The sequence below is a fragment of the Podarcis filfolensis genome, assembly GCF_964270895.1.
Source record: "Podarcis filfolensis genome assembly, chromosome: 13".
Lineage (NCBI taxonomy): Eukaryota > Metazoa > Chordata > Lepidosauria > Squamata > Lacertidae > Podarcis > Podarcis filfolensis.
This window is the reverse complement of record NC_139615.1, coordinates 51,453,991-51,481,445: the sequence shown is the minus strand read 5'-3', so window position 1 is coordinate 51,481,445 and position 27,455 is coordinate 51,453,991. Positions and strand designations below refer to the sequence as shown.

At 42.3% G+C, this 27,455-nt stretch overlaps 1 protein-coding gene across 3 annotated transcripts in view; it reads right to left on the bottom strand.

Annotated features, from left to right (window-relative positions):
* The window catches only part of MOCOS (molybdenum cofactor sulfurase), a 563,966-nt gene that overhangs the window by 483,276 nt on the left and 53,235 nt on the right, over positions 1-27,455 (bottom strand). For 2 of the 3 annotated variants that reach the window (XR_014541270.1, XR_014541271.1), the window contains exons 6-12: positions 26,925-27,124; positions 24,584-24,700; positions 22,057-22,512; positions 12,643-12,805; positions 7,558-7,639; positions 3,246-3,370; positions 540-1,360 (exon numbers count right to left, since the gene is read on the bottom strand). Coding sequence is in view for 1 of the 3 variants with exons in the window: in XM_083583835.1 (XP_083439961.1) it covers positions 1,255-1,360; positions 3,246-3,370; positions 7,558-7,639; positions 12,643-12,805; positions 22,057-22,512; positions 24,584-24,700; positions 26,925-27,124 (1,249 nt within the window). In the remaining 2 variants the exon portion in view is untranslated. The remainder of the gene's footprint in view (positions 1-539; positions 1,361-3,245; positions 3,371-7,557; positions 7,640-12,642; positions 12,806-22,056; positions 22,513-24,583; positions 24,701-26,924; positions 27,125-27,455) is intronic. The other variant, XM_083583835.1, reaches the window with a different exon arrangement.

Here is a 27,455-nt window from a genome sequence, read left to right as displayed (position 1 = left end):
ACAGCGATTCTTCAAACAGCTCTTGTTTATTCACAGGCCAGGACAGAACTGAACTGAAGGGCTCAGCCTGCTTATATAGAGCTCCAGTACCACATTACTGTAACAACTTTCTAAAACTATCCAATCACTGAACGTCACTTTCGATCCTTCATTTGCATAACTATCTACAGTATCCCCCTGCTGGCCGAGGGTGAGAACTTCAGTACATAACACTCCCCTCCGCTCTGAATTTCCTTTCCTTCTTTCCCCCCACTTCCCAAGAGGGAAGGAATTCGGTTCCTGTCACTTCAGACTCCACCTCTTCTTCGCTTTTCTTAATGCCTTATCATGTTCTTTGTTTCTCTTGTTTCAACCACAGGCAGAGCTGAAGCACCTATTCCTGCCTGGCAACAGCACCCAAGAATGGTGCAAAGCAGGAGCAAGAAGGGAGAACGTAATCTCTCATACCTGCATGTTGCTTCTTTGGACAGCTGTAATACTGCTCAACTACAGTGGATTTAGGTGGTGTCATAGGCGCTGCCCCCCCCCCCCCCCGGTGCCTGCAACAAGTTCTCACAGCCCACTGCTGGCGTGTCTCATCGCAGGCAGGTGCGGGAAGGCTTGGCGAAGCCTGCCACAGCAAAGCCTGGCCCCTCAAGGTTGGGGGGGGGCAACTCCATCCCCTCAGCCATAGAGAGTTGGCACCTATGGGTGGTATGGTCAGATGAGGGCTGCCATCTTAAACCTTCCCAAGTCTAGGTAAATGCGTCACAAAATTCCCCGTTTTAAAAAATCCCCGAATTGCAGCAACACTGGAGCCCATGTGAAGGGATTGTTCTTTCTGTTCTTCTAAGTCCCACTTGTCCCTTTCAGCCTGAAATAACCAGCTGCACCTATGTAAGAGCTAGAAGTCTTAGTAGACTGCAACATGAGTCAACAATGTGATTCTGTAGCAAAAAAAGCTAATGCATCAATAGAAGTCTAGCCTCTAAATCTAGTACTACTCTGTTCTGCCTTGGCCAGACCACACCTGGAATACTGTGTGGACAATGGACTAGACACTGGACTAGAAAAGCTACTGGTCTGATCCAGCAGATGCTCATCTCACATTCTTATTTTTTTCTTAAGAATAATAGTTGCCATAACTGTGCATGTACAGTAGTCAGTGTACAGGTGAAACATTCAGCAGGTTGGGCCAGAAGAAGTCTTGCTCATGGAAAGGACAAAAAGAGGCAACACAAGGAAATGTGCCTTTTCAGGTGAGGAAGCACTTACCTTTCCACAACTTTATCTCTCAGCTGCAAAATACTTGTTCTGTTGATCAGGAGGTATTGTGCTTCATTTACTAGAGAGAGGGAGGCCCTTGCAGCAGAGGTCTCTCCTGAAATACATTCAGTATAAGGTGATAGTTATTAGAAATTCTGAGCACAGTGGAAGGAATCCAGTCTCTATCAAAGGCCTCTTATAGCTAAAACAGAAAGCGTGAAGATGAGGGTTAAAGGTGCTGTTGCCACTTGCGCAAGTGTTACATGCAGTGCAATTTTTCTAGAAAAAGAGGTGCTGGAGCTCACCACAAACTTATCCCTTGTTCTCTTAGAATGGCAATGGTGCCCACCTGAGAGGTGCCAGAACTGAGCTCCAGTGACCTCCAGCTGGAAAAAAAAACCCTGGTTCCATGCATGTCATTTCATGCATCAGCATGTCAGTGAACTGGAAGCCAGGCAAGCACACCGCTTATGCGCTAATGCTGTACATGAATGGGCCAACATGCAAGCTGACTGCCTCTGTTTGCATGGCTTGGAGCCAGACTACATGTGACACCCACAAGAACAAACAGCTTAGCTACGTCCCTTGATAATTCTTATGGCTCCCATGCCTATCGGCAGAGAAAGTTGAAGAGGACTGAATTTGCAGTAAATCTCCTATCTCTCCCTTTCTTCCTCTCTCTCTCTCTCTCTCTCTCTCTCTCACAGACACACACACACACACACACAGAGAGAGAGAGAGAGAGAGAGAGAGGAGCCCACTTTCCTGCTCCCCCGAACTTCTATTGCGAATCAGTTGCTAAACAGAGAAAAGCAAGGATTAAAGGCTCCTCCATCCCCGTGTGTCCCCATCTGATCTCTCCAGCTTCCTCTGACAGTAGATGGTGGGATTTGAAAACTCTTATCAGGCAGAGCCAAAATGTTCTCACATGGTGAGTGGGATGTGTAGTCCCACTCGATTCATACCAGGTAAAGATATTTAATCCTTAGAATCTTCAAGAAGATTCTATCTCTTGAAAGGCATGGAAGCATTGCTTGGGGCAAACACCATGAATGAGCACGACTCCTAATATGATCTATCCCTGCCATCCATGAACCCAAACTCCTCCTTACTCTGCTTGCATCTCCAAGCCCTTGCTCTCCAAATTCATTTGCTGATCTCTTCTCATTACCCGTCCAACATCCCATTTACTATTCAACTTATGCACCCTTAACAATCCTGCCCTCCCACTGGCCTGGTCATAACCACTACTTGGTCCATTTGAATTGACTTGGCTCACTTCCATCAGCATCTGACGTCTCATCTGACTCATCACATGTCCCAACTCTAAATCCAGAAACCAAGGGGAAGGTTTCTTGTACCCTGTGTCCATTATAGCTCAAAAGAGTGCATTGCTTTTTGCTTATGCATTAAGAGCAGAGGGAAAGAGTAATGCAAAGGAGAAGAGCTACTTCTCTCTTGGGCTGCAACATACAATGAATGTGTTTGGAAAATATTGGTAATAATATTGTTGTTTCCTACTTATTCTTGGAAAGCTTGGAGCACCCTATGTAAGGATCCCAGTAGCCTTCTATCAAAGCACTAACCCAACACAGGCATACACAGCTTCAACTATGCTGCAGCATGTAATAAAATAATGTTCAAGTGATTGGTTTTCTCACAGAAATGCACAATATCAAGGTATTTTCAGATATTGTTTTAATTACAATTTTATTTAATAGGCTATTCAATATGAATATAGTTTCAGTGATGGTTTGGAGTGCTCACTATATGTTGTTGGATACAAAGGTGCTCCTTTTATTATAAAATCAGAAGTTTCCCCTGTAAGTAGTGTGGTATTAAAAGTCAGTCCATCGTGTGTTCATTTTGTAATTTCAGTGCATCCCGTATCACTGGGGCAATTTTGATTTTCATCTATGAAAAAGCATATAAGCCATGCTGACACTTCACATTTGCAGCACTTGGATATTCATTTCCTAACAACCATGCAAAATGTATACCTTTTTCATCTTTCTTATTAGCATTTCTTTTGAAGTCTGAACTCTGCCTGATCAGGCGGCACTGCCGGCCAAGAAAGGCAGAAAACCAATCAGCCGCTCGTCCTCCACAATCGTGTGTCTGCACTCTGGAAGGGAAAAGTGGAAGGAAGAATTCAGAGCTCCCTTTCAGATGCAAAACTAATGTCAGGCTGGTAGCAATGCATAATTAGATATTTTTAATGCCAGCCACCTACAATCCCGCTGTACCCATTATCATAGAATCATAGAATCATAGAGTTGGAAGAGACCACAAGGGCCATCGAGTCCAACCCCCTGCCAAGCAGGAAACACCATCAGAGCACTCCTGACATATGGTTGTCAAGCCTCTGCTTAAAGACCTCCAAAGAAGGAGACTCCAAAGAAGGAGATTATAACACAGTTTTAGCCCAAAACAGCATTTGGAAGAACCATTTTGTTAATCGAGAATATTATGTTCTGTTATTTACATAGCACAACTGTAAACCACTTTATAGGTTTTCTTGTGTTTCTTCCTATTGTTTCCATTTCAGACGGGTGATTGAGGCTAAATTAAGTCTTGCATTAGCCAGGGTAACATGATGGTCAGGTTTGGACACTGACCCCTGGTTCAGGAAACCAAGCTTTATGGAGCTGGGGGCTGGTGCCACAGCAGTGCCCTTCTTCCCTCACTTTCTTTGCCCCTGCCCCATGTTTGGCTTCTGCATAGAGATCCTGTCTTGCATTAACAAAAAGTTCCAAATTACTTCTCTTCTTTAATATCAGTTCACATTCACATTGCACACAGGTCCTGCTATCAAAACATTAATTATCAACATATTCAATTATCTGAACATAAAGAATTATGCCCAAACGTGTGGCTGATTCAGATATCCAAAGAGCCAGAGTTTTCCCACTTCCTTACTTGTTGTCAGGGTCTGGGCAGAGGAGGAATGGTGGAGACCGCCTTCCCAGCCTGACCCTTCCAGAGAAGAGGAAGACAGTATAGATTTATAACAGGGGTTTGAGGGAGGTCACAGCTCAGAGACAGATGAAAGGAAAAGTTGGGAAATAAAGGGAGAGGAGGAGGAAGAGGAATAACCAGGGGGGCTACAGAGTCTTTAGAAAGCATTCCAGACCCCGCCCCACAGAACCTGGCGAGCCTTGAAAGTAGGAGAACAAAGAGCTCAAAGACAGAGGGCATTTCTCAACACCCATAAAAGTGGATGGTAAGAACATTCCTTGTCTTTGTATGTTCCTGGGCAACTGGCTATGGGAGTCACGGGCAGCAGCCTGACACTTGTTTGTTCCTTGCTGGTTGATGGCAGCCAGTTTTGGGCATTTGATGGGGGGGGGGAGAGAGATTGGACAAATATCATTCATTTTAATTACGCTCCTATTTTTGAAAGTCTTTTCAGTCTATACTCTATTATAGTTATCTCAGAATAAGTTCATATTTTTAGATGCAATCCATACTCCTAAGTATTTAATTTTCTTTCCCACTTTAATTCCCAAGTCATTTTCCAGTTCTCTCTTTGTTTGGTTATTTATAATCTGAGTTAGTATTTTCGTTTAATCTTTAGTAATATAAAAATTCTGAGTTAGTATTTTCATTTAATCTTTAGTAATATAAAATTGCTGGCCCGAAGTCCATATCATCTAGGATCTTTGTTATAAAGGTCCATGAAACATTGTCGAAGGCCTTTTCCACATCTAGAAACAGAAGCGCTGCTTGCTTCTCCATCCTTTTTTCCAGATATTCAATTATATTCAAAATATTTCTGATGGTATTTTTCATTTGTCTAGATGGCAAAAACCCGCTTGATCTTCACGGATTACTGTATTCAATTCCGTCATCATTCTATTTGCCGTGCTATTTGTAAATAATTTATAATCATTGCTTAATAAAGATATTGACCCAAAATTCTTTGGGTGTATAGTTCTTTGGGGGACGCGGGTGGCGCTGTGAGTAAAACCTCAGCGCCTAGGACTTGCCGATCGCATGGTCGGCGGTTCGAATCCCCGCGGCGGGGTGCGCTCCCGTCGTTCGGTCCCAGCGCCTGCTAACCTAGCAGTTCGAAAGCACTCTTAAGTGCAAGTAGATAAATAGGGACCGCTTACCAGCGGGAAGGTAAACGGCATTCCGTGTGCTGCGCTGGCTCGCCAGATGCAGCTTGTCACGCTGGCCACGTGACCCGGAAGTGTCTGCGGACAGCGCTGGCTCCCGGCCTATAGAGTGAGATGAGCGCACAACCCTAGAGTCTGGCAAAACTGTCCCGTACGGGCAGGGGTACCTTTACCTTTATAGTTCTTTGGTCTTGTTTTTGAATTAATACTATAAATGCCTTTTTCCACAAAGGTGGGATTTCTTCCCCTTGAAGATTTTGGTTCATTACCTCCACCAGTGGTTGAGCCAGTATTCCTTGGACGAATTTGTAGTACATCGAGGATAGTCCATCAGGTCCAGGCAATTTCCCTAACTTAGCTTGTTTCACCACTGTAATAACCTCCAGCAGCGTTATCGGGATTTTCGATTTGTTCTTTGGTGAGGTGTGGTATAGTCATGCTGGCCACATGGCCTGGAAAGCTGTCTGTGGACAAACGCCAGCTCCCTCGGCCTGAAAGTGGAGATCAGCACCACACTCCAAAGTCAAATTTGACTGGACTTGACCGTCCAGGTGTCCTTTACCTTTCCCTTACCTGCCAAAGTTAGTTCAGATACAAGGATCTGCCTTTTATTGTCTGCCGTGAAGACAGATGCAAATATTTACTGAGCTTCTCTCCATACTTATCCTCCTTTAAGCACAACTTTGACTCCCTTGCCATCCAAATATGTTTCAAAGAAGTTTTTCGGAGAAAGAGTGGGATATTATTATAGTAATAATAATAATAATACTCCACCCATTCCCGATACAGGGCTGCTTTCATATGCCATCTAAAAGTTGTGTAGTTCTTTATCTCCTTGACATCTGAGAGAGGATGTTCCAGAGGGAGGAACACCTCCCTGGCTTGTTTCCAACTACTAACATTTTAAAATAATATTTCATTTTTTGTCTTTATGTTTTTAGCAGTGATGAGCATTAAACATGACACATAAACATTAAACATGAACAGTTCTAAGGCACTGTTATTTAATGTCATGTCTTTGTCGTACATGTACCCAATCTACGAGTGAATAAATGAAGTCACCTATCACTGCAGCACTTCCAGTTTTGGATGCCTCCTTAATTTCATTCTTCATCTCAAGCTCACCCTAAGCATTTTGGTCAGCGCAACAATAACACACCCCAAGTACTAAACTACTCTTTTCAACCAGTATTGCCACCACAACAATTTTGTGCATATGTCTGCCCTTTTTACAATTTTTGGTTTGTTGGACTCTGTATCTTCTTTGATGTACAGAGTGGCATCATTCTTTTCTGTCCTTCCTTAGAATTTGTATCCAAAGATAACCATACTCCTCTGGTTCTCTCCAAAGCCCCATGTAATGGCTTTAGGGGTTGCTTGTGCGTAAGTTACCACCGCTCTGGGCTAGGTTGCCTGGTTAAACCGTTTCTGTCTGGACAGCCATCCACTCCGTGGCTGTTCAGTCGCTAGCAGAATCCGTCAGTGGGCGTTTCTTGAACCTCTTCCAGCAAAGAAGTTCTTTGACGCCAAGTCGCCGCCTACTTTCCCTGCGCGGAAGTCTTCTGCGCAGGGTGGGTGTGGGCAGCGGAGGACCTGTGCTCTCCTCGCTGGTCTCCTGCGAAGAGTCCTGGAGCCCCCTCTCTGCTTCCCCCATCGGCCCCCCTCTATCCCTGGTGTTGCGCTGATTTTCTTCCCCAGCCGGAGACCTGCCTCTCTCCCTGCTTGGCCCCTCTCCAGCATCGCTGTGGAGCCTCGCCTCCTCCTCTAGTTCCGATGGCAGTTCCCTGACACCCCACTAAGACTCTTAAACACAAATAATAGTTTAGTGTTACATCCAAACACAGCTACGGTGCTCATATGGATTAATCACGGCTCCCTTCACCCACGCCCTCTGCCCTGGGAAGAAGGCCATTGGTTTCCAGCCACACAGTGTCCTTTCTGTAGGCTGATCAAGATGAGCAGGAGACAGCAAAGGTTGCAAGGTTTTTTACTGGGGCAATCGGAATAAGATCTACTATTTGACTATTGATTCAAAACCCTAAAACATATTTTATATAATTGACTTTTTATTTCTATTCTTTGTATATTGCATTGTTGTTTTATTGCTATGGCCAATATTTGCTGATGCAAATAAAGATTCATTCATTCCACCAACACAAGCTCTGTAGGTTCACTCCCCCCCCCGCCTCACCTGTGTGAGCAGACTTTACTCTGGCAGGTCAGAGTCAGACATTCACTGTCTTCTTCCAAGGATACAGAAATGGGATCCATCCCTACATAAAAAGTTACAGAAAACATTATTCATATCTCCATTTTTAATAGCATTGAATAGAATGATCCAAGTCATGGGCTAACGTAAACCAAATGCTTGCCTTGAAAATTCTTCACCTAGAACCTGAGAATGCATTTTGTGGTGGACTGAGGCTGTAAGCATATAGGTGAACCTGTGCAACTAGGAAGTATAGATCATCTGCTTGAGGCTTATAGGGGACTGATTCTAGCCAGTCCACAATCCTCAAAAAGGGGGGAATGGTCTCTGAGTCAACAGCACTGCCCATCTTGGAGATCCCTACATGCATCTATGAACAAGAATGTCTGGATTGAAGCTTCAATCTTTTTAGTGGCGGTTTGAAAGGGTTCTGGGCAGAAGTTGGTTGCAGATAGATTGTTAGCTCCCTGCAAACCACAGTTTGCAAATCAGAAGCCTTGGCAGCAAGTACATTCTGCCACTCTTTCTTTGCTGGAGTTTAGTGTTGCACAAATCCAGTGCTCTGGCTCCCGCTCCAACACACAGCAGCAGATGTCAGTACTTCTAAGTTAAGGAAGTGATCTTTATTGAAGCGGAGTAATGGTACAGACTCAGAAGCAAAAAATAAACTGATCCAGACCCCTCATAAGGGAAAGGACAGTCTCAAAAAGGATGCTGTATAGTTGAAAAGAAATTCGTAAAAGGATGAGCAAAAGGATCAAGGGGATGAAGCAACTCCTCTATGAAGCATACGGGACCTTTTCTTTTAGAGGAAAGGTAAGTAAAAATTGTGCAGGGTGTGTAGAAAAGTCCCCCCTCCCTCATAATGCTAAAATTCATGGACATCCAATGAATGTTGGAAGATTTAGATCAATTTTTTAAGAAAATGCCTTCTTCATGCAGTGCATAGTCCAACTATGGAACTTGCTCCCCCAAGAGGCAGTGATGGCCATTATTATTATTATTATTATTATTATTATTATTATTATTATTATCATCATCATCATCATCATCCTTTATCAACATTAGAAACACATTACAAAACATCAACAATTAAAAACAAAATAAAAACATAGTAAAAAGCATACTGGCAGACATTCTAAAAGTTAAATAATCTTCCGGATACATAAGTTGTTGAGCCTATGGGGGGCGGGGGACCTGCAAAGGTGACACGTGGTTCTTGGCCACAAAACTGTATCTGCCCCTCTGCCTTCAGCTCCTCCTGTTTGGTCCCTCTGGCTGGTCAAAGGCCTCCCTCCTCCCTGGTGAGGCTCTGAGCTCCTCTAGAGGAACGGACGAGACCCCTGGAGTCAGACGAGAAGGACCTCTCTTCTCTATCCCTGGATCTACTGCTTCTTCCTTCTCCTCATCTGGGGCTGTCAAACCATGCCAGGTTGGAGATACACATTCCTGAGGCCAGCTTCTGTTCTGCAAACTATCATTTGCTACGTATGGGAGCTAGCATGACATCTGTGCTGGATCAAAATGTTATAGCTTCAATACAGAAATATATTTTTCTGCCTGCAGGTGGCTCCAAATGATCATTAAACAAGGATACAGCAGAGTTTTGTGCAACCTTGATCCCCACAGCACGCTTGCCAATGCACAATTTTAGCTTTTAGTAACTTTATTCCCTCTGTATTTCATACATTGGAATAGGCAGAAATTTACTGCAGCCCTGATAGCTGCAGCCTATGAAAAGAAGTCTTATCCCAGTTATGTCACCTCTAATAAATGAGAATATAGGCTTCTTTTAAGAGGGGGAAAGAGAAGTTTGAAAGGAAGAAAATACAAATACTTGACATTTTAAAATATGTTTTCAAAAAATATTCACTAGGCAAAATGAGAGCACACCAAAACATTTTTGCATGCACAAGGATATCTTCTCAGGTTAAAAAGAATTTTAAAAAAATTCAACTCTAACTGTCTCAGCTGTAATTTTCCCTTCTGGAAAAAATGAACTGAGGGGATGTAGATGCTGAAATGGTTTATGAGATAAGAGAAAAACGTGAATGGTATTGGATGTGGTTAATTGAAAATAATCTTACATGGCAAAACAAATTATTTTACTATCTCGGGGCCACATATCTTAGTACTTCATTAACCCAAAGAGATTTTAGTTTCAAGTGAATAGCAGAGGCATCATCTCAAAAAATATCAGGATAAAAGCAACAGGGCTATCTCCCAAAATTTTCTCATTCCAATGCTGTGTTTTATATTTTAAAAAAGTAAAGGGAAAGGACCCCTGACAGTTAAGTTAAGTCGCAGACGACGACTGGAAGCGGCATTTGTCCGCAGACAGTTTTTCCGGGTCATGTGGCCAGCATGACTAAGCCGCTTCTGGAGCAACAGAACACTGAAACCAGAGCAGCACACAGAAACGCCATTTACCTTCCCGCCGGAGCGGTACCTATTTATCTACTTGCACTTTTTGGCGTGCTTTTGAACTGCTAGGTTGGCAGGAGCAGGGACCGAGAAACGGGAGCTCACCCCGTTGCGGGGATTCAAACTGCCGACCTTCTGATCGGCAAGTCCTAGGCTCTGTGGTTTAACCCACGGCGCCACCCGCGTCCGTTTTTAATATACACTTTGCCAATACAACTATGTCAGGTGCAGCCTTGCCTTTATGGCACATCCTGCAAACCAATGGGACAAACCTGAAAGATGCAATGGAGATGGGAGAAAAATGGCTTCCTTTTCTGAGTTACACATGCTGCCACACAGTAGCTTGACTTCAGGTATCTTTTAAATATACTCCAAGTTTTTAAACAATGTACACACGTATGATATGCTATTGAATCTGAAGGTTTTAAGATATTCAGTTCTGAAGAAAGCAGGAAGAAAATTGCTCTGAAGGTCTTTCCTGATGGAGGCTTTATATTGCAAATCAGTCCTTGGCAAAATATTTTTTAAACTTACTGGATTTTTGATGCAAAAGTAAATCCAAATTGAACAATGTGGCCAATGAACTTGAAACACAGCATGGGAAACATATGGAGCACAATCCAACTAAAGTTAAAGCACTTTAAAGCTTTTTTTATTTCATTTAACACATTTAGGTCTCCCACTGAGATTGAAAATCAACTTCGTTTAAAAGTGTCTCAATTTTTAGCTGAATTGTTCTCATAGAATTTAATCCATCAATGAAGAGTAATTACTAAAGAAACATTTGTTTGTACAATTAACGCTGATGTATTCCAGTCTCCTTCTGTGCAACTGAGTGATCATAAAAGGCTTCTTTTTATGGCATCAGGATAATAAATGAAACCCAAGGCAGGACTCAAGGTCTCTACGAAGGGCTTGTTGTCCTAAGTTTAACATTTTACTAACCTGGTTCAATGCCTATTTATTTCAGTAGCACAATTCATAAAAATAGGAGTATCCTTGACAGGAAACCAAAAGAAGCAATGTTTTGTGCAACAACTAAGAATAAAGCAGGTAAAGGATTTAACATATTTGGAACCAGTTGCTCAAACAAATGGACATGCATTATTAATAATGTTGCATGCAGGCCAAGTAAAAATGGAAGATCACCAGGAGAAGGCAAGCATAGTTCAGATGTAGATATATAAGACATAAATAATGAGTTTAGAAAAGTAAAAATACTTTTTTAAAAAATGAAAAGTGCAGGCCTGCTGCTGCAGCTAGGTGAAATATATGTTCAATATATTAAAGGCTTTCCATCCTTTCTGCTACTGTATTTTTACACTCAGGCATGAAGAACCTGATCAAGCTAACAGGGATGTCACTACTGACTTTTAAACACTGCATTACTCACCTACGATGAAATGGTTAGAACCACAACCCACCTCTCCCATGTTGTAGAAACATCAAGGTTCTTTGCATACATGCTGAAAGGCTGTGGAACAGTGTGCTACAGTAATTAGAGTATTAGAGCTGGACCTCTTAAATCTGAGTTCAAATCCTGACTCAGCCATCCAAGGGACCTTGATGGCCACTTGGGTTGCCTTTGACAAGACGCTACCTCAGGAATGTTGCATGAACAAAACATGACCTCTCAGTCCCAGGCTGAGTTACTTGCAGAAAGGGAGGGACAGAAAAATGATGGAAAGGAGCTATTTAATGAGTAATGACAGACAAGCTTCACTTAAATATGACTTGCACATATACAGTGGTACCTTGGGTTACATACGCTTCAGGTTACAGACGCTTCAGGTTACAGACGCTTCAGGTTACAGACTCCGCTAACCCAGAAATAGTACCTCGGGTTAAGAACTTTGCTTCAGGATGAGAACAGAAATCGTGCTCCGGCGGCAGGAGGCCACATTAGCTAAAGTGGTACCTCAGGTTAAGAACAGTTTCAGGTTAAGAATGGACTTCCGGAACGAATTAAGTTCTTAACCTGAGGTACCACTGTATACCAATTTTCTTTACACTGCACAGCTACAGAGCAACGATAATAAGGCCCAATAAAGCTAACCGGGCCCAATGGGAATGGGGTGTACCCTAGAATGTGCCCCAGAATCCTCTGCATTGGCAAACTGACATGTGAGCAAATATACAAAGTTGGGGGGGGGGGAACCTAGCTGTGGTTGATTAGTTGCATTCATGCCTGTTAAGAACATAAGAATAACCCTTCTCCATCAACCACCCCGCTCTTTCATGTACACATACACACAGTGCCCTCCCTCCTCAGATAATGCAGGTAGATCAGCTGAGTGGGAGAATATCTGATCTGATTACAGAGGGCACATTTTCATCTGCCCAAACCAACACTGGGCCAACTTCTTTCTCTTCTTTTTGTCACTGTGAAAAAAACAGTTAAGGGGACAGAAAAAAAATGCTTTGGGTCTTGATCAGACCCCAAAAGTAGAGGATAGCCACCCCTTAATAGTTTGTCCAAGCGCTCCAAACAGCTGGAACCATAACATACTTGGTATCTATTATTTGATTTGCAACACCAGAAATTCTCAGCAAGGCATGTCAGAAACACTAGTAATTTGTGATATTACAAATTTTACTGAAACCATCTTACAATGAAATGATAATGAAGATTTGCCTACCAACCTTCTGCTCTGATGATCATCACATTTTGCTCCAGGTCAATAAAGGGCTGCACAAGGCACAGTCTCGGTTCCTGCTTTTGAGTGATGCAAACGCCATTGTGATTGGCAACCATGAAGCTACGATCATACAGCAAACCTGTATTTCCGATAGGCCACTGCATCACCTGATGGGAAACAGACCACTTCACACTTAGTAAGTCTTTAAGCTACAGATGTGCACAGATGCTGAGCAAAGAAATGGAAAAACTATTCATGACTGAAACTACCTGAGAATTGAATGAGTTAAAAATGGTAGGTATTTACTTCTGGTTTTAAAATAGAGACATTTAATAGTCAATACCTCATTGCAAGAGCTGAAAGGATATGATAGCATACTGTCCGTCAACAGCAAACAGGAATAATAGACTAAGGTGCATCCCAAACTTCTCTGGGTTCAGGGAAGAAGTCCTTCTGAAATCATGAATGTCTAGGGAGAATTTGGCTCCAATGTTCTAGAGCAGGCATGTCCAACTTTCAAGAGACTGCGATCTACTCCCACTATAAAAAAATCTGGCAGTGATCTACCAAAGTCATTGAGCTTTTTTTGGGAAGCCAAAGTTGTTGAGTTTCGCGATTGACCTGTTGGACATCCCTGTTCTAGAGGATCAATTTCCCACTGCAATCCCAGCCTTTTTCTGCTGGAGGATAGAACCTGTGCAGGAATTTGGAATGCCGCAAATTCCAAAACATATTCTGGGAGAATATTTTTATTTAGAAAGCATTTTTAATACATGTTTTAATATATATGATGTTTTATTGATTTTATAACTGAAATTGATCTGAGTTTATTTCTTACAAAGAAAAGCAAATTATAAATTATCAACATAAATAATCAAAGCAATATACAAATTAGCAACATAAAAATAAATATCACAAGTACAAAACAGAGATTATCCTTAGACTAATAACTTGGGGGAAAGACTTGGTAAAATTTGGGAAGTTAGGAACAGTTTAAGGCAGTGGTTTTCAACCAGTGTGCTGTGGCATCTTGGGGTGCCGCGAGCAACCCTGGCCTCTTTCCCTCTTTCCTTCCCTCCCTCCCTCTTCTGATGCCCTCTCATGCCTCTGCCTCCCAAAGGCTTGTGGGGGGAAGTTCAGAGACCAGGGGCAGCAGCAGCAGCTGTCCAGAGGACTCTCAAGGAGAGGAGGCTGAGGGAACACTCCACAAGGGTGTTCAAAAAAGGGCGAGGAGCTGCTGGCTCTGCAGGCAAGGGGTGACATACCTGGGCTCCTGAGCCCCACAGGGGTGCCGCAGAAAGAATGTAGTTGGTCAAGGGAGCCGTGGACTCAAAAAGGTTGAAAACCTCTGGTTTTAGGGCATGGCTCCTTCCCCAGCAGCAGAATCCAGTGGCTGAATTGTGCTTGATTGTGTTAGGCAGCAGGGCCAAGAGAAGCTGCAGTAAGGCCACTCTACCTGGATTGTTGCCCTTATTAGGAATAATTAGACTGCGGCAGCCAAACTGGTGACTGGGAGTGGCCATTGGGACCATATAACACAGGTCCTGAAAGACCTACATTGGCTCCCAGTACATTTCCAAGCACAATTCAAATTGTTGGTACTGACCTTTAAAGCCCTAAACAGCCTCAGCCCAGTATACCTGCCTGAAGGAGCATATCCACCCCCATGTCTAGCCAGTTCTGAGGGCCTTCTAGCAGTTCCCTCACTGCGAAAAGTGAGGAAACAGGGAACCAGGCAGAGGGCCTTTTCGGTAGTGGCGCCTGCCCTGTGGAATGCCCTCCCATCGGACAGCAAACAGATAAACAACTGATTGACTTTTCAAAGACATTGGAAGGCAGCCCTGTTCAGGGAAATTTTTAATGGTTGATGTTTCACTGTGTTTTTAATATTTTGTTGGGAACAGCCTTGAGCAACCTAGTCAGAGGGGAGACTAATAATAAACAGATAGATGATTGATAGATAGATAGATAGATAGATAGATAGATAGATAGATGATAGATGATAGATGATAGATGATAGATGATAGATGATAGATGATAGATGATAGATGATAGATAGATGATAGATAGATAGATAGATAGATAGATAGATAGATGATAGATAGATAGATAGATAGATAGATAGATAGATGATAGAAAGAACTGAGATTTGGCTTTTCAGCCACATATTGAAAACAGGATTGAAGGACACTATACAAAATTATAAATATTACATAATTTAATGGTATCTGGATAATTGTCACATGTTATAGAAGTGGGCCCTTCAACAAAATCTTGAAGCACTGAGTGCTTTTGTTCAGGGTTCCAGCGACTCCCCTGTCATTCCTGCTGGAGTAGCTGGGCCCTTGAACATTGTCATTCCTGCAGCCAATCAGCATTCTGTGCCCATGGATCAGGCTCTATCCTCAATGGCCACCATGCTGTTTTTGTCTTGATTTTTTTGCAGAAGGGAGGTGGACAAACGTGTGCCCAGACTCAGGTACATTAAAGTCTTTGATTTCTCCACTGACATCTATGGGCAGCATTCACTTCCATACCTGCAGATATTTTAATACAGCTTTTTTGTGTGAGTGAATGAAGAAACAACATATCCCGATCTCTCTCCTCCCTCTTTTGATATCTATGTGTTTCTCCTCCTCCTCTCCCTTTTCCAGACACTCCATTCTGTTCTCCCACCCCCACTCGCCAGTTTCCACCTTCTCAGTCAACACCCTGTTTCAGTGAGTTCAGAACGTATCAGGCCTGCTGAATCAGATCAATGGCCTATCTAGTCCAGCGGCCGATGGCCAGCTACTGGGCGAAAGCAAAACCTGAATGCACTCTCTCCACCTGTGATTCACTTATTCATTCTCCCTCCAGCAACAAAGGCAGAATACAACCACCATGGCTTTTAAAAGCCATCCAAGTTAGTGGCCATCTATTCTTGTGGGAGTGAATCCCACAGTTCAGCTCCGCACTGTGTGAAGAGCTCTTATGGGGCTGTTTTGTAGGGTCTGTCAGGGTTCCCCCTAAATCATTCTGACTGCCTGCAAACCTCAGGGTTACACTGGATCTGCTGATGCCGCCCTTATGGAGGGGGCGGGCAGTTGGGGTGACATTTTCGCTACATGTCCCCCCATAGGGAAGGATGACCTCTGTTCACTTTCTGCCTCTGTCCAGGATGCTACTAGGGCACGTGTTCCAGAACAACTACAGTCATACCTTGGGTTACAGATGCTTCAGGTTGTGCGTTTTCGGGTTGAGCACCGTGCTGAACGTGGAAGTGCCAGAACGGATTACTTCCGTGTTTCAGCGCTCGCGCATGCGCAGAAATACCAAATCGCAACACTGTGCGTGCGCAGACACAGCGCTGCGGGTTGCGAACGTGCCTCCCGCACAGATCACATTCACAACCCGAGCGTCCACTTTACTTCCCACAGCTCTAGCTAATTGTTAAGTTGTGGGTGAACATATCAGATGACACAGCGATTCTTCAGACAGCTCTTGTTTATTCACAGGCCAGAACAGAACTGAAGGGTTCAGCCAGCCTGCTTATATAGAGCTCCAGTACAACGCAACAGTAACCATTTTCTGTAACCATCCAATCACTGAACATCACTTTCGATCCCTTATTTGCATATGTGGACCTGAACTATCTACAGTATCCCCCTGCTGGTCCAGGGTGAGAACTTCAGTACATAACACTAATGGTTAGCTTTCTGGCTATAGGCTCATACGCACTTCTGTTCGGTCTGTAACTTCAGACACAAATCTGGTTATTATTATTTTTAAATTGTCCTGCTGCTTTCCCTGGGAAAACCCGCTGCTTATTGTTGAATTGGAGCAAAGGTCAATCACTGGGTTTCCCTGGGGAAAGTGGCGAGACAAAAGAAGCTCTTGGACCCATACCTAAAAGACAGAGATCAAATGGAAGAAATCACAGGACAAAGGGAAGTGTGGATGAACCCTGTGTTGTGTTGATATTAGTCAGGCACCATGACAGTACTCTTTCAGATGCCCACCTTGGTTAATAATAATAATAATAATTTATTATTTACCGTATACCCTGCCCATCTGGCTGGGTTTCCCCAGCCACTCTGGGCGGCTTTCAACAAAGTATTAAAATACAGTAGTCTGTTAAGCATTAAAAGCTTCCCTAATGGTTACGTCTGTTCTTAAAATAGTTTTAGGTGTTTTGTTTTCAGATGTTTGCAACAGTTTTTAAAATTATTTCTATTGTCTTTACAGTGGTACCTTGGTTTATGAACTTAGTCTGTTCTTAAAGCGAGGCATGCTTTCCTTGATGAGGCCTCCCACCGGGCGGTGCCCTTCCATCGTTCGGATTCTGTTCTTAGACCGAGGTAACGTTCACAAACCAGGACACTACTTCCAGTTTAGTGGAGTTCATAAACCAAATAGTTTGTAAACAGGGCTGTTCTTAAACCGAGGTACCACTGTATTTTATTAAAAGTGTTTGCTGCCCTGAACTCTTTTGGGAGGAACAGCAGAATATAAAGTCAATAAACAGGAAAACAAATTGGAGTGGGGGAGGGGCAGGAGAGAGACTTGATAGTGGAGCATCTTCTGCCTGGATTTGAAGACAGGCCTAAAAAGCATTCAGTGCTGTGTCATATATATTCACTAAAAACAAAACAAAAAAACTGCCAGAAAAGTTTCTTGCCTTCCTCCTTCCTTCTTTTTAACAGCCACCCCTTTCCCCTGTATGGTATCTGACAAACATACCGGGAGATTGCATTTTCCAGAAAAAATGATGCCAAGCTAATCAAGCAGATTTTAACAAGAAAGATAAAGCTCACCACGGCGGCCGGGTGTTGAAACAGCCTGAGGAAGTTCCATTAGAATATCCTGTTTTATTATTTGGCAATGAGGTAGTGAAAAAGGTGGACTGATTTATTCAGGAAAACATAAAGAGAACAATATTATAATTCATCTTAGACCAGGGAGCACTTAAAAATTAGAATAAAATCTAGTGCACAGTGATCTCAGTGAGTCTAAAGTATTTATTGCATCTGAGATTAAATACTCTTTTATTTATGTAGTCTTGAGCAAATATGAATAGCCTGAAACCTGCTGTTATGATGAAGTTATTAATGTTTAAAATTTACCTTTTTCATTCTGCAGCATTTACAATGCAAAATCCATGCGCTTTAAACATTTATAAGTATGTGTGTGTGTTTTCATGGAATCGTTTTCTCCATTGCTGATGTCCAGTCCCATCACTACTGTAGTCAAAACAGGTTTACCCATGCACAAAAGGGAGGTATGGGGCAGGTATAGGCATGGCTATAGGTAAGGAATTTGGAGCTGAAAGGGAGCTGGCACTAAGCCCTGCTGGGATGGGCAGCACGGGGGGGCCACCCCACTGGGATTCCCTTCCTCACCATTCTTCCCACCCACCATAGGTCAACTTGACTGGTGTTTGGGACCACCTGTCAGAGAACGGGACTCTCTGACAGGCAGAGACGAGACAGATACAGAGGAAGGAGGGAGAGAATTCCTAAGAGAATTCAACCTTTGACCCCCCCCCCCAATGTAAGCTTTATTGGAAACACAACTTTTACCACAGCAAATAAAGCTGGCTTTATTGAGTGATTGGTGCCTGTATATTAGATTAACCTGAATAATTCATGCAGATTGCAGAATTCAGCTTCATTTCTTTTAAAAAGAAAACTTTGCAAATTCTGCCAGAAGAACCAGTACCTGTATGCAAATATGCTTCATTTGCATAACTCTGCCCTCAGCAGTCGCTTTGCTATGCCAATAGAATTCTGAACTGGAGTTCGAGTCTTCATTTTCCAAGATTGCACCTCTGAATTAAGGGCTGTGCTCATCGCATGCAAAAGTAATGTGTCATTTATACTTGAGAAAAATATGTGACTGCCTTGGTAATGTTTCTTATTATGTTTTGCTTTAAACTCCCAGGCAACTAAAAAACTTATTACTGAACAGAATATATTTTTAATGCAGGTGAGCCTTCAATGGCTTTGACCTCAATTTTCATGCAGATGCAGGGCTGTGATCCACAGTGGGAAGTTTTCATAAAAGAAGCTATAATAATATTGACATCTATTAAAGCATTGCAAAATACATCGCAAAGGAAAGTCAGATTCTAGGTCAGCGTGTAGACCATCTACCTACTTCATCATGCCTTATTCAAAAAACGGTGGGGGTGAGGGAGTGTCACAGGCAAGGTGGTAATGTTGTTAACTTTGAAAAAGAAAAGCAATTAAAATCTTCAAAGAGAGAATTTTCAAATAGCACTGCAACACTTAAATGCCGTATTTTTGTTGCAAATGTATTTTTAATGTTAACATTTCTTTGTAATGCAAATCAGCATCCTCTCAATTATAACATGTTAATCAAGTGTTTCCTCAATTGCTGTACGCCCATCACCGCCTGCAGCCCATGTCATGTCAATGCATACAAGCATGCTAATTACTGAATTAATATTTATTGTAAGTTTTAGGATTAAGTTATTCATTTCCATGCACTTTACTAAGCAGTTTTGGGGGATTTTTGTAAAATCACCCAAACTAAAATGTCGTGATGGGTATGTGGTACGTGAAGCCGGTTCAGGGAGGCTGTTCCTGAAATTCCCAACATTAGACCTATTGCCACAGTCAGTGGCCCTGGGGTAACAATTCCTACAGTCCAGTCTCTGAACTATTGCTGCTGCTGCTGTTGCTGCTGAATTAGAAGTTGGAGGCAGTTTCAACCAACCCTGGCAAAACCAAGAGCTCTTGACAGCCCTCTTTCATCCCTGGATGAGTATGCTAACAAAAGAAGGGTTGTTATCTTTGGGATGCAGGGCGGGGGTGGGGGGGATGGCATTCAGTTTTCAAGGGGAGACCCTGTCGGCTATGAATGATCCTCCTAGATTGGTCCTCTGCTTGCCTGATTTATTTCTTTGTTTATTATGTACTTTAATCACTTTCTCTCATGCCAAGGCACAAGCAAAAGACTCTTTAAGCCACTCCCTCCAGTATGAACATAAATATAGGCTGTGTTTTCTTTCAGACTTCAATAAAACTGGGAAGATAAGCAGAAAATTGATAATCTCTACCACTATTTACTCAGGGACTGTCAGGAATGAAAGAGATCTTTCTTTGATATCCTGCCATCAGTGACTAGTGCTGTTGATACTGGAGACAAGGGGGATACTTAACTGACCAGCTGCGTTGCAAGTAACTCGGTTCTGCCTAACACAACGCTTCCCCCCCTAAAATAAATCCTGGCTACGCCCATGGGGAGTCTTGTGTTTTGACATATTTGGGAGTGAGTCATGGAGCAGAGGCAATGTTGCTAGCTTGTCCATCCCTGCTCAATTCAAAATATAGACCTGTTCAGCAACTGTCCCACCAGAAACAGTCATCAAGGATATGGGACTGTTAACACCACTGAACTCCTTGAGTAGACAAGAGCTGTTTCAAGAGAACAGAATATTATCATAATATTTATTTTGATACTAAGCATTCCATATATTTAAGACAATGAGTAAAAAAATGTTTAACTTTAGTTGCTGTGAAGTTGCCTCATGCTCTGAATGCCAGTCAGCAGAATTTGTGACCCACAATTCTATGTGCAGTCTGTGAAGTGGTTGACAGCTTCCAAGTTTTTGTAGTTTTATGCAGGCAGCTAGAACAGGAAAATTACTGAGTCCTTCCTCCTCCCCCTGTTGCCAGAGAGCACAGTTCCACGGCCATTTTTATTGTCTCATTATAGTGCCTTGACTAAAAACACCATTTTTTTCCTGAATGTCACTACAAATATATGCCCCGGTCAAATCTGGATGCAAGTTTCCAGCCAAAATTCCCATTTGGCATGGGCAAAAGTGTGGGTCCTGTTGCACGTTTCAGCTAACATGGGACCTCCTTTCTCACTGACTGCCAGAGCTCTGAGAAGTAAAGCATGCTGTATCAGAAGTACTGCAAACCCTACTTTAAAATTAACCTAAAGCCCACTACCACTTTTGTCAACAAGCCTTAGAGGTTGTCATCCCAAAAGCACCCTATTCTTTTTCAGGTCTTCCATTTCCAGACTTACAACTGCCCTTGCATTGCAGAGCTCTAAGAGTTCTTTACCTCCCTGGGTTTGCGTTTGCCCTCCATACGATCCCCACCTTTCTTCCCCCTCCTGCATTTCTGTCTCCCCATTACCAATCAACCCTCAGTTTCTCCAAATTCCTCCTTCCCATCATCAAGTTTGGTCAAACAGTTTGTATTCACCTTGCCCTACCTTCTCCACTGTCTCCAACAGGGTTAAGGAAGAAATATTCCAATTCTCCCTCTTTAAATCTCTTATCCTGATTTCTCTGAGGGTTCTTTCCTCTTTTCCCCCTTTCTCCTCAAAAGCGAAAAGGCCCATTCTAGAGCCAAATAATGCAGCACGCAACCCCTCCTTGATGGAGCAAAAAGTGAGTGAAGAGGTTGCAGCGGACCCTCTGAGCAGTTACTATAAATGGAATAGGCAAAAGCATCACAGATGGGACTTCTGCTAGAGTACAGCCACTCTATCCTCAGTGATGCAATTCTCCTACAAAAACACTAATAATAATATAATCATTATTTCCCTATGTGGAAAGACTTTTTTCATGTGTACCCCAACCTGACATTGTACAGGCCAGATGCAGGTTCACTACTTGAGTGAAACATAGGCCTTAGTCGATCACCCTTACCTGCTGTTTACACACTGTTGTAGCACAACACAAGAGTTTTTGGGATGCATATGAGGATAAAACTGGTGTCCAATTATTCATGGAAAATACAGCTTAAGATGAACCGAAGCCTCCCTGGTGATTATACCAACCAATGGAGCAATCCTTTCAGGGACACCAAAATGACCCTTTTCTTTTTTTTATTTCATGGGCCAAGCCGGAAGAGATGGATATAGCCAATGCTCATTTAGTTTTACTTCAACTGACCTCTATTCTGATTTTAAATTTTTAAAAAAATCTCTCTGATCTGAACAGAGAAGGCCAAAAGCATTTTGATGCATTAGAAGAAAATCCTAATGATGTACTTCTCCTGCCCCATGATGGATGGATATACACATACACTAAATAACCAACAATTTAATACCAGTTAATGGTATTCCTAAAATTGGCACAGGAGGCTCATTGTCTCTGTCTACGTGAAGGTGAAGTGGCTCTGGCCCTGGATGCCTTTGTGAGCTAAAAATTGCATGTGTGTATGCACATGCGCGCACACACATATATATATAAAACATCTATGCAGATATAGATCTAGATATATACACACCCACCCCATTGTATGCATACACACACACACACACACACACACACACACACAATATACATGTAGATATAGATATAGATATAGAGATATAGAGATATAGAGATATAAAACATCAACAGACCTGAAAAAATTTGAATCTTTTAAATATCACTAAAAGCATTTACCTCAAATGCAGCACATGATTTGATTGGGTAGAGATAAATGTTGGTGACAGTGACTGGCCTTCTACCACTTGGCGTGTCTTCTGCTGGGTTCCCAAAAACCTCAGTCGTGTCTCTTTCTGAATGTCTCTTGGCTGGCTGTAGATTGACCGGCATGTTCACTGAAGTGGAAGAGGTGCTAAGTCCAGAGTCCCCAGTGCTCTTGTTCGAAGGCAGCTTATTTGCACTGCTGTTATCACAGGTGTGACCATTCTCCCTGGGAGACACTACCAATTCTGAAATAGTCTGTCTTGGAGATGGAATATTAACCATGTTGCAGCCAATGAGTCTGGTGGTTATAATGAACTTTAGAAAGGCTTGTGCATCTTCAAATGTAGACATATAGCCAAATGAGATTCTCACAGACCCAGTGGGACGTCCATCAACTATATCTATGTCATCACCACAGACATGCCCAGCCTAGTTGGGGGGGGGGGAGAGATAGAAGGTATTATAAACATTTTGTATACGCTATCAAAATGTAACGTACTGTATTTTACAGCAATAAGATTTTGTAAAAACACAGAATGTCCCCCCTCCCGCAAGACTTCGTTTTGGAGAGAGAAGTAATCTTGATTTTTGACGAGGGCCTGCTCCATTTTCGTACAGATTTTCATTCCTTGTGCCAAGTTTGGTTATTCACAACCCCAAACCTTTGGAATGACCTTACTTGAGAGACCCACCTTGATTTGCCTTTACTGAGTTTTAGGTTTATGTAAAACTGAACCCATTCCACCAGGCACTTGGAGAGGGTTACTTTTAAGTATGCTGCTGCAGTTCCCAATTTTAAAAGGAGTATTTATTTTAATTTTAGGATGTTGTTTTTCCTCTTCTTATGCTTTATATGTTGCCTTTAGGCACATAGTAAAATATATATTCTATTTATACATTTTGCAAACAAGTCTCTATCGCTGCTCTCCCTTGGTTTTATAAACATCTGAAACTGCCACATATGAAGTCTGGATTATGGGTATCATTCTGTCTACTCTGACTGACAGCACATCTCCAAGATTTCCCACTTGAGATACAATGACTGAACATGGGACTTTATTCATGCAAAGCAAAAACACTTTGTGCCTCATCGCTGAGCTCTGGTCCTGTTTTCATTATTCATTCCATTAAAATACAGCATGATAGTTACTGTGTCGTTTCACTAAGCTAATATGTACAACACGCTAGGGCTGTTTGTTTGCATTTGACAAATAAACTAGGAAAATAAAATGGCACACATGGCAAAGGACATGTGGCTTTACTAAATTTTGAAGTCCCTTAAAACAGCAGCTGATGTGTGAAGGTTGTCCTTGCTCCACAACAGGATGCAGAGGAAAGCCGCCACCCACTCAGCAAGTTAAGGGTGATAAAGGCTTTGATTGCCCTGATAAACACATGAGCTTGCCGTACAAACAGACTGGGGGAGCCTTGGCTGGTGCATTCTCCCGCCTGCAGGACTTCCACCTTCAGCATGTGGACAGCTGTGTGTGTGGTTCCATCCACCACCGGCATGTGACTGCCAGAAAGTTAGCCAGGAAGGAAAGTGGCTGAAAAGTGTTCCCCAGCCCTGTTGTACAATTTCATGGCCAGAGGACTTTCAAAAAAGGAAAGTACTGTATATGAGAGGAAGAAGGTAGGCTGAGAAGAGATTACACTGAATACTGTAAGGACCCCGAAAAAGGTAAACTACTGTCATATCTCTATGTACATGTTTACAGGTGCTCTACAACAATCACAATCACAAAAAAGGATTTTTGTTGCAGAAATATTTTTTGCAGAATCTTGCCCACAGTTTATTTCGAGAGTGTGATCAGGATTTGCTCTTACATATTTGAGATCAAACCTATCCATTCTGAAGGAAATCAGCCCTGAGTGCTCACTGGAAGGACAGATCCTGAAGCTGAGGCTCCAAGACTTTGGCCACCTCATGAGAAAAGAAGACTCCCTGGAAAAGACCCTGATGTTGGGAAAGATGGAGGGCACAAGGAGAAGGGGACGACAGAGGACAAAATGGTTGGACAGTGTTCTCGAAGCTACCAGCATGAGTTTGACAAACTGTGGGAGGCAGTGGAAGACAGGAGGGCCTGGCGTGCTCTGGTCCAGGGGGTCACGAAGAGTTGAACACGACTAAACAACAACAACAAAATTTGAGATCTAATAATATATCAGAACAAGTATCATACCTGTGTCCAGTTTAGTGCTGACTCATAATTCTTCAAGAAGTAACGCTTTGTGCACCTTGCTTGGGAGCAAACTCCACTGAAGTGACTGGGGCTCACTTCCAAAATGCACAGAAACTAGCTGATGGCATTACCTTTTCGTTTGAGAATATTGGACAGTGTTGGAGCCTGTGAAAGACTGAAGACCTCACTTGGGAGCACCTAAATAAAACCATAATGCTGGACTTGGCAGGACTTGCAAGGACTTGGGAAACGGTAACATTAAATTGCACCCCTAAGCAGCGTAGCTGGTAGCATGAATGGACTAAACACAGACTGACCTGCAGGTTCTTTTTGATGTCATTATTGCTGATCCCCAAATGCTGCTGACAAGCTCCAGTATTACAGAAACAGCCTGTGCGAATGTGTATGTTGTACAGCCCGGCCAACTTGTCTACCTTGTAGGTTCAGCAAAGAAAGAAAGATTCTCAACATAGATAAAGATATAATTTGCTATCAATTAAAGCTAATAATTTAGCTGCTTTAGATTTTATGCATGTTCATTCTAATGCAACTTGAGATTTTCCCCCAATATCACCTTTGCATCCTAAAAGAGATTTTTCATTAAAATATATCATGATGTAATCGTCATTTTATAACTTAACAATGTACATACGCCATGGCAGCTACCAGACTGGAATGAAGACACATATTTGTCCCCTGTGCTTTTTTTCTAAACAATGTTTAGGGGTACTCTCATTTCCCTACTCATATTGAAATACTGCCCCTCAATGAGGCCAGACTTAGATTCACAAAATGTTTAGGGGTATGTGAATCCCTGCGTCCCCCCCAGAAAAAAGCCCTGTTTGTCCCTACATTGCAGTTTCTCTCACAAACTCTTTTTGACTTGATATCTCAGTCTCGATTTCTGATTTGAACCCAGAATACTCCGGTTTTCCTTTTTCCTCCTCTCCATGTCTCAGAGAACAATTAAAAGTGGTTTGTGTGTGCAGGTGCAAAAACAAAGTCCTGTTTATAGTGAAAATAAAATTCCTGCACCAAATGAAGAAAATGGTGAAACTGGCATATAAAGTCCTTCCTATAATTTTGAAGGAAAAGGTCGGTTTAACGCAACGCTTCAGCAGCCAGCCATTTTTAAAAAAACATATGGAACGCTTACTCTTTTATTGTAAATGGAGCCTAATAGGATTTACTCTCAGGTATGTACCTGATCATTCTCATGGCTTCCATTATTATTACCCACTTCCTCCCCTGGCAGGGACTCAAGAGAGCTTACAGCTAAAATGTTATTTCACTCCATTTGTCTGTTGAAGGTGTTGTACACAATCTCTTCCCTCACACAGTTTTTCTTTACAACAATCCTGTGAGGTAGGTTAGGCTGAGAGGTTGTAATGGACTTGACCAATGTTGATGTGCATATTACGTATATGTGTGTGGCAAGAACAAATGCAGGAGAAGCTTCCTAATGTAGAATAGGATATCCCTAATTTCTTCAGAGAAATGCTGGAGGATATGCTAGTATTTTCAGGTTTTCTAGAATATAAGAGTTGCTAAATGCATCCATTAGGTTGTCCTTTGATCCAGTGGCGTAGCGTGGGGGGTGCAGGGGGGCCGGCCGCACCGGGCGCAACATCTGGGCGTTAGGGTTAGGGGGCGCAAATCCACAGGTTAGGGGGCGCAAATTACTTGCCTTGCCCCGGGTGCTGACAACCCACGCTACGCCACTGCTATGATCATATGTCTGAGCCAAGATAGCAGTTTTCCACCTAGTCAACTGTCTGCAGGAGACAAATCATTTCAACACCTAGTCGGATTTGATTAAATACACTGCAAATGCACTTTGCCAGGCTGCAATGACAAAACGCCGTCCTGATATCAGATCCATTTTAGTAGTGCAGAACAACACAATCCAACCCTTTTGCCTTGGGAACTTGTGTTGAGATACTCGCTGCATAACAGTGAAGATGATACAGGCCAAAGGAATAACTGAACTGGAGGCATCAGCAGAATCTTTTTCCTCATCATCTGGTTTGTATTCTGTTCCTCCAGTCCATCAAGTTCTTCTGCCTGCCTGGAATCTTAACTGCTAAATCAATGGGGGGAAATCAATAGTGAATGATCACACACACACACCCCCCCGGGGTTTAGAGATGGCTGTTGGGAACATGGCCAAAAAAGCCATTAGGCTGGCTATGAATATTATCTTAACTGGACTCATCACATTTAATGTAATGAGTGGGGAGGCTCTTAAAAGCATTAGAATTGCTAATTCATATTCTTTGATCATTGCTGAACAATATATTCTTTATTTTAAAAAATGAGGAGGTTGGCCTTGACTCTTTCCAATATCACTCAAAAGACTCTGGTGACGTACCTCATAAAAAGGACAAAGGGGTAGGTTTTCATCATACTTTTGAAGATAACATGCCAGCCACACTGAACACTGTTCTTGGTGGCCATGCACAAATTTGTTCAGACAACTTGTCCTCCACTTTGTTAAAATATTTCTTCCTTTGTTTGTTTGTTATTTTTAATATAAAACAACATGTGGGAAGTTCAGAAGGAATAAAAGAATTCAGCAAGAACAGGTATTTTGAGCGAAGGTGGTCAAATGATCACAAAAATGCATTAGAAGATAACAAGAGAATTATTAAAGCATACCTGTGAATAACCAACTATTTCTCCATTTTCATCCAATACATTAAAATTAATGATTGGACCCTGGACTTCGGGGCCGCTGAAGTCTGTATCACTGTAAAGATGCACAGCAGGTGCCCCATTAGGATATGTTAACGTGGAGAGGATTCTATAGGTGTAGTGAGCTAAGGCAAATGTATGTTGTTCTATGTTCTTCATTCCACCTGCAGGGAGGAGGGGGAGAGAGGAGAGAAAAATTCAACAACTTCCAGTTTCATTTTGAGCCATTTCTACAGGGACATTAAAAGGATCTCGTAAAATCAAGTCAATTGTAATTATTATTTAATGTAAGTTTTTAAAAGATGTGTTTATTAAGTTTACATAAACAACATAAATATTTAAAAAAATAAAAAGAAGGTTCAATACATTTTTGCAGACATCATAGTAAAATAGATTCTTTGAAGGGACATTTTGGAAGTAAGACTCACATATCAATAAGAGAACCTGGCCACATAGAAATACATTTTTTTCCGGGATTTTTCTCATGAAAGCTAC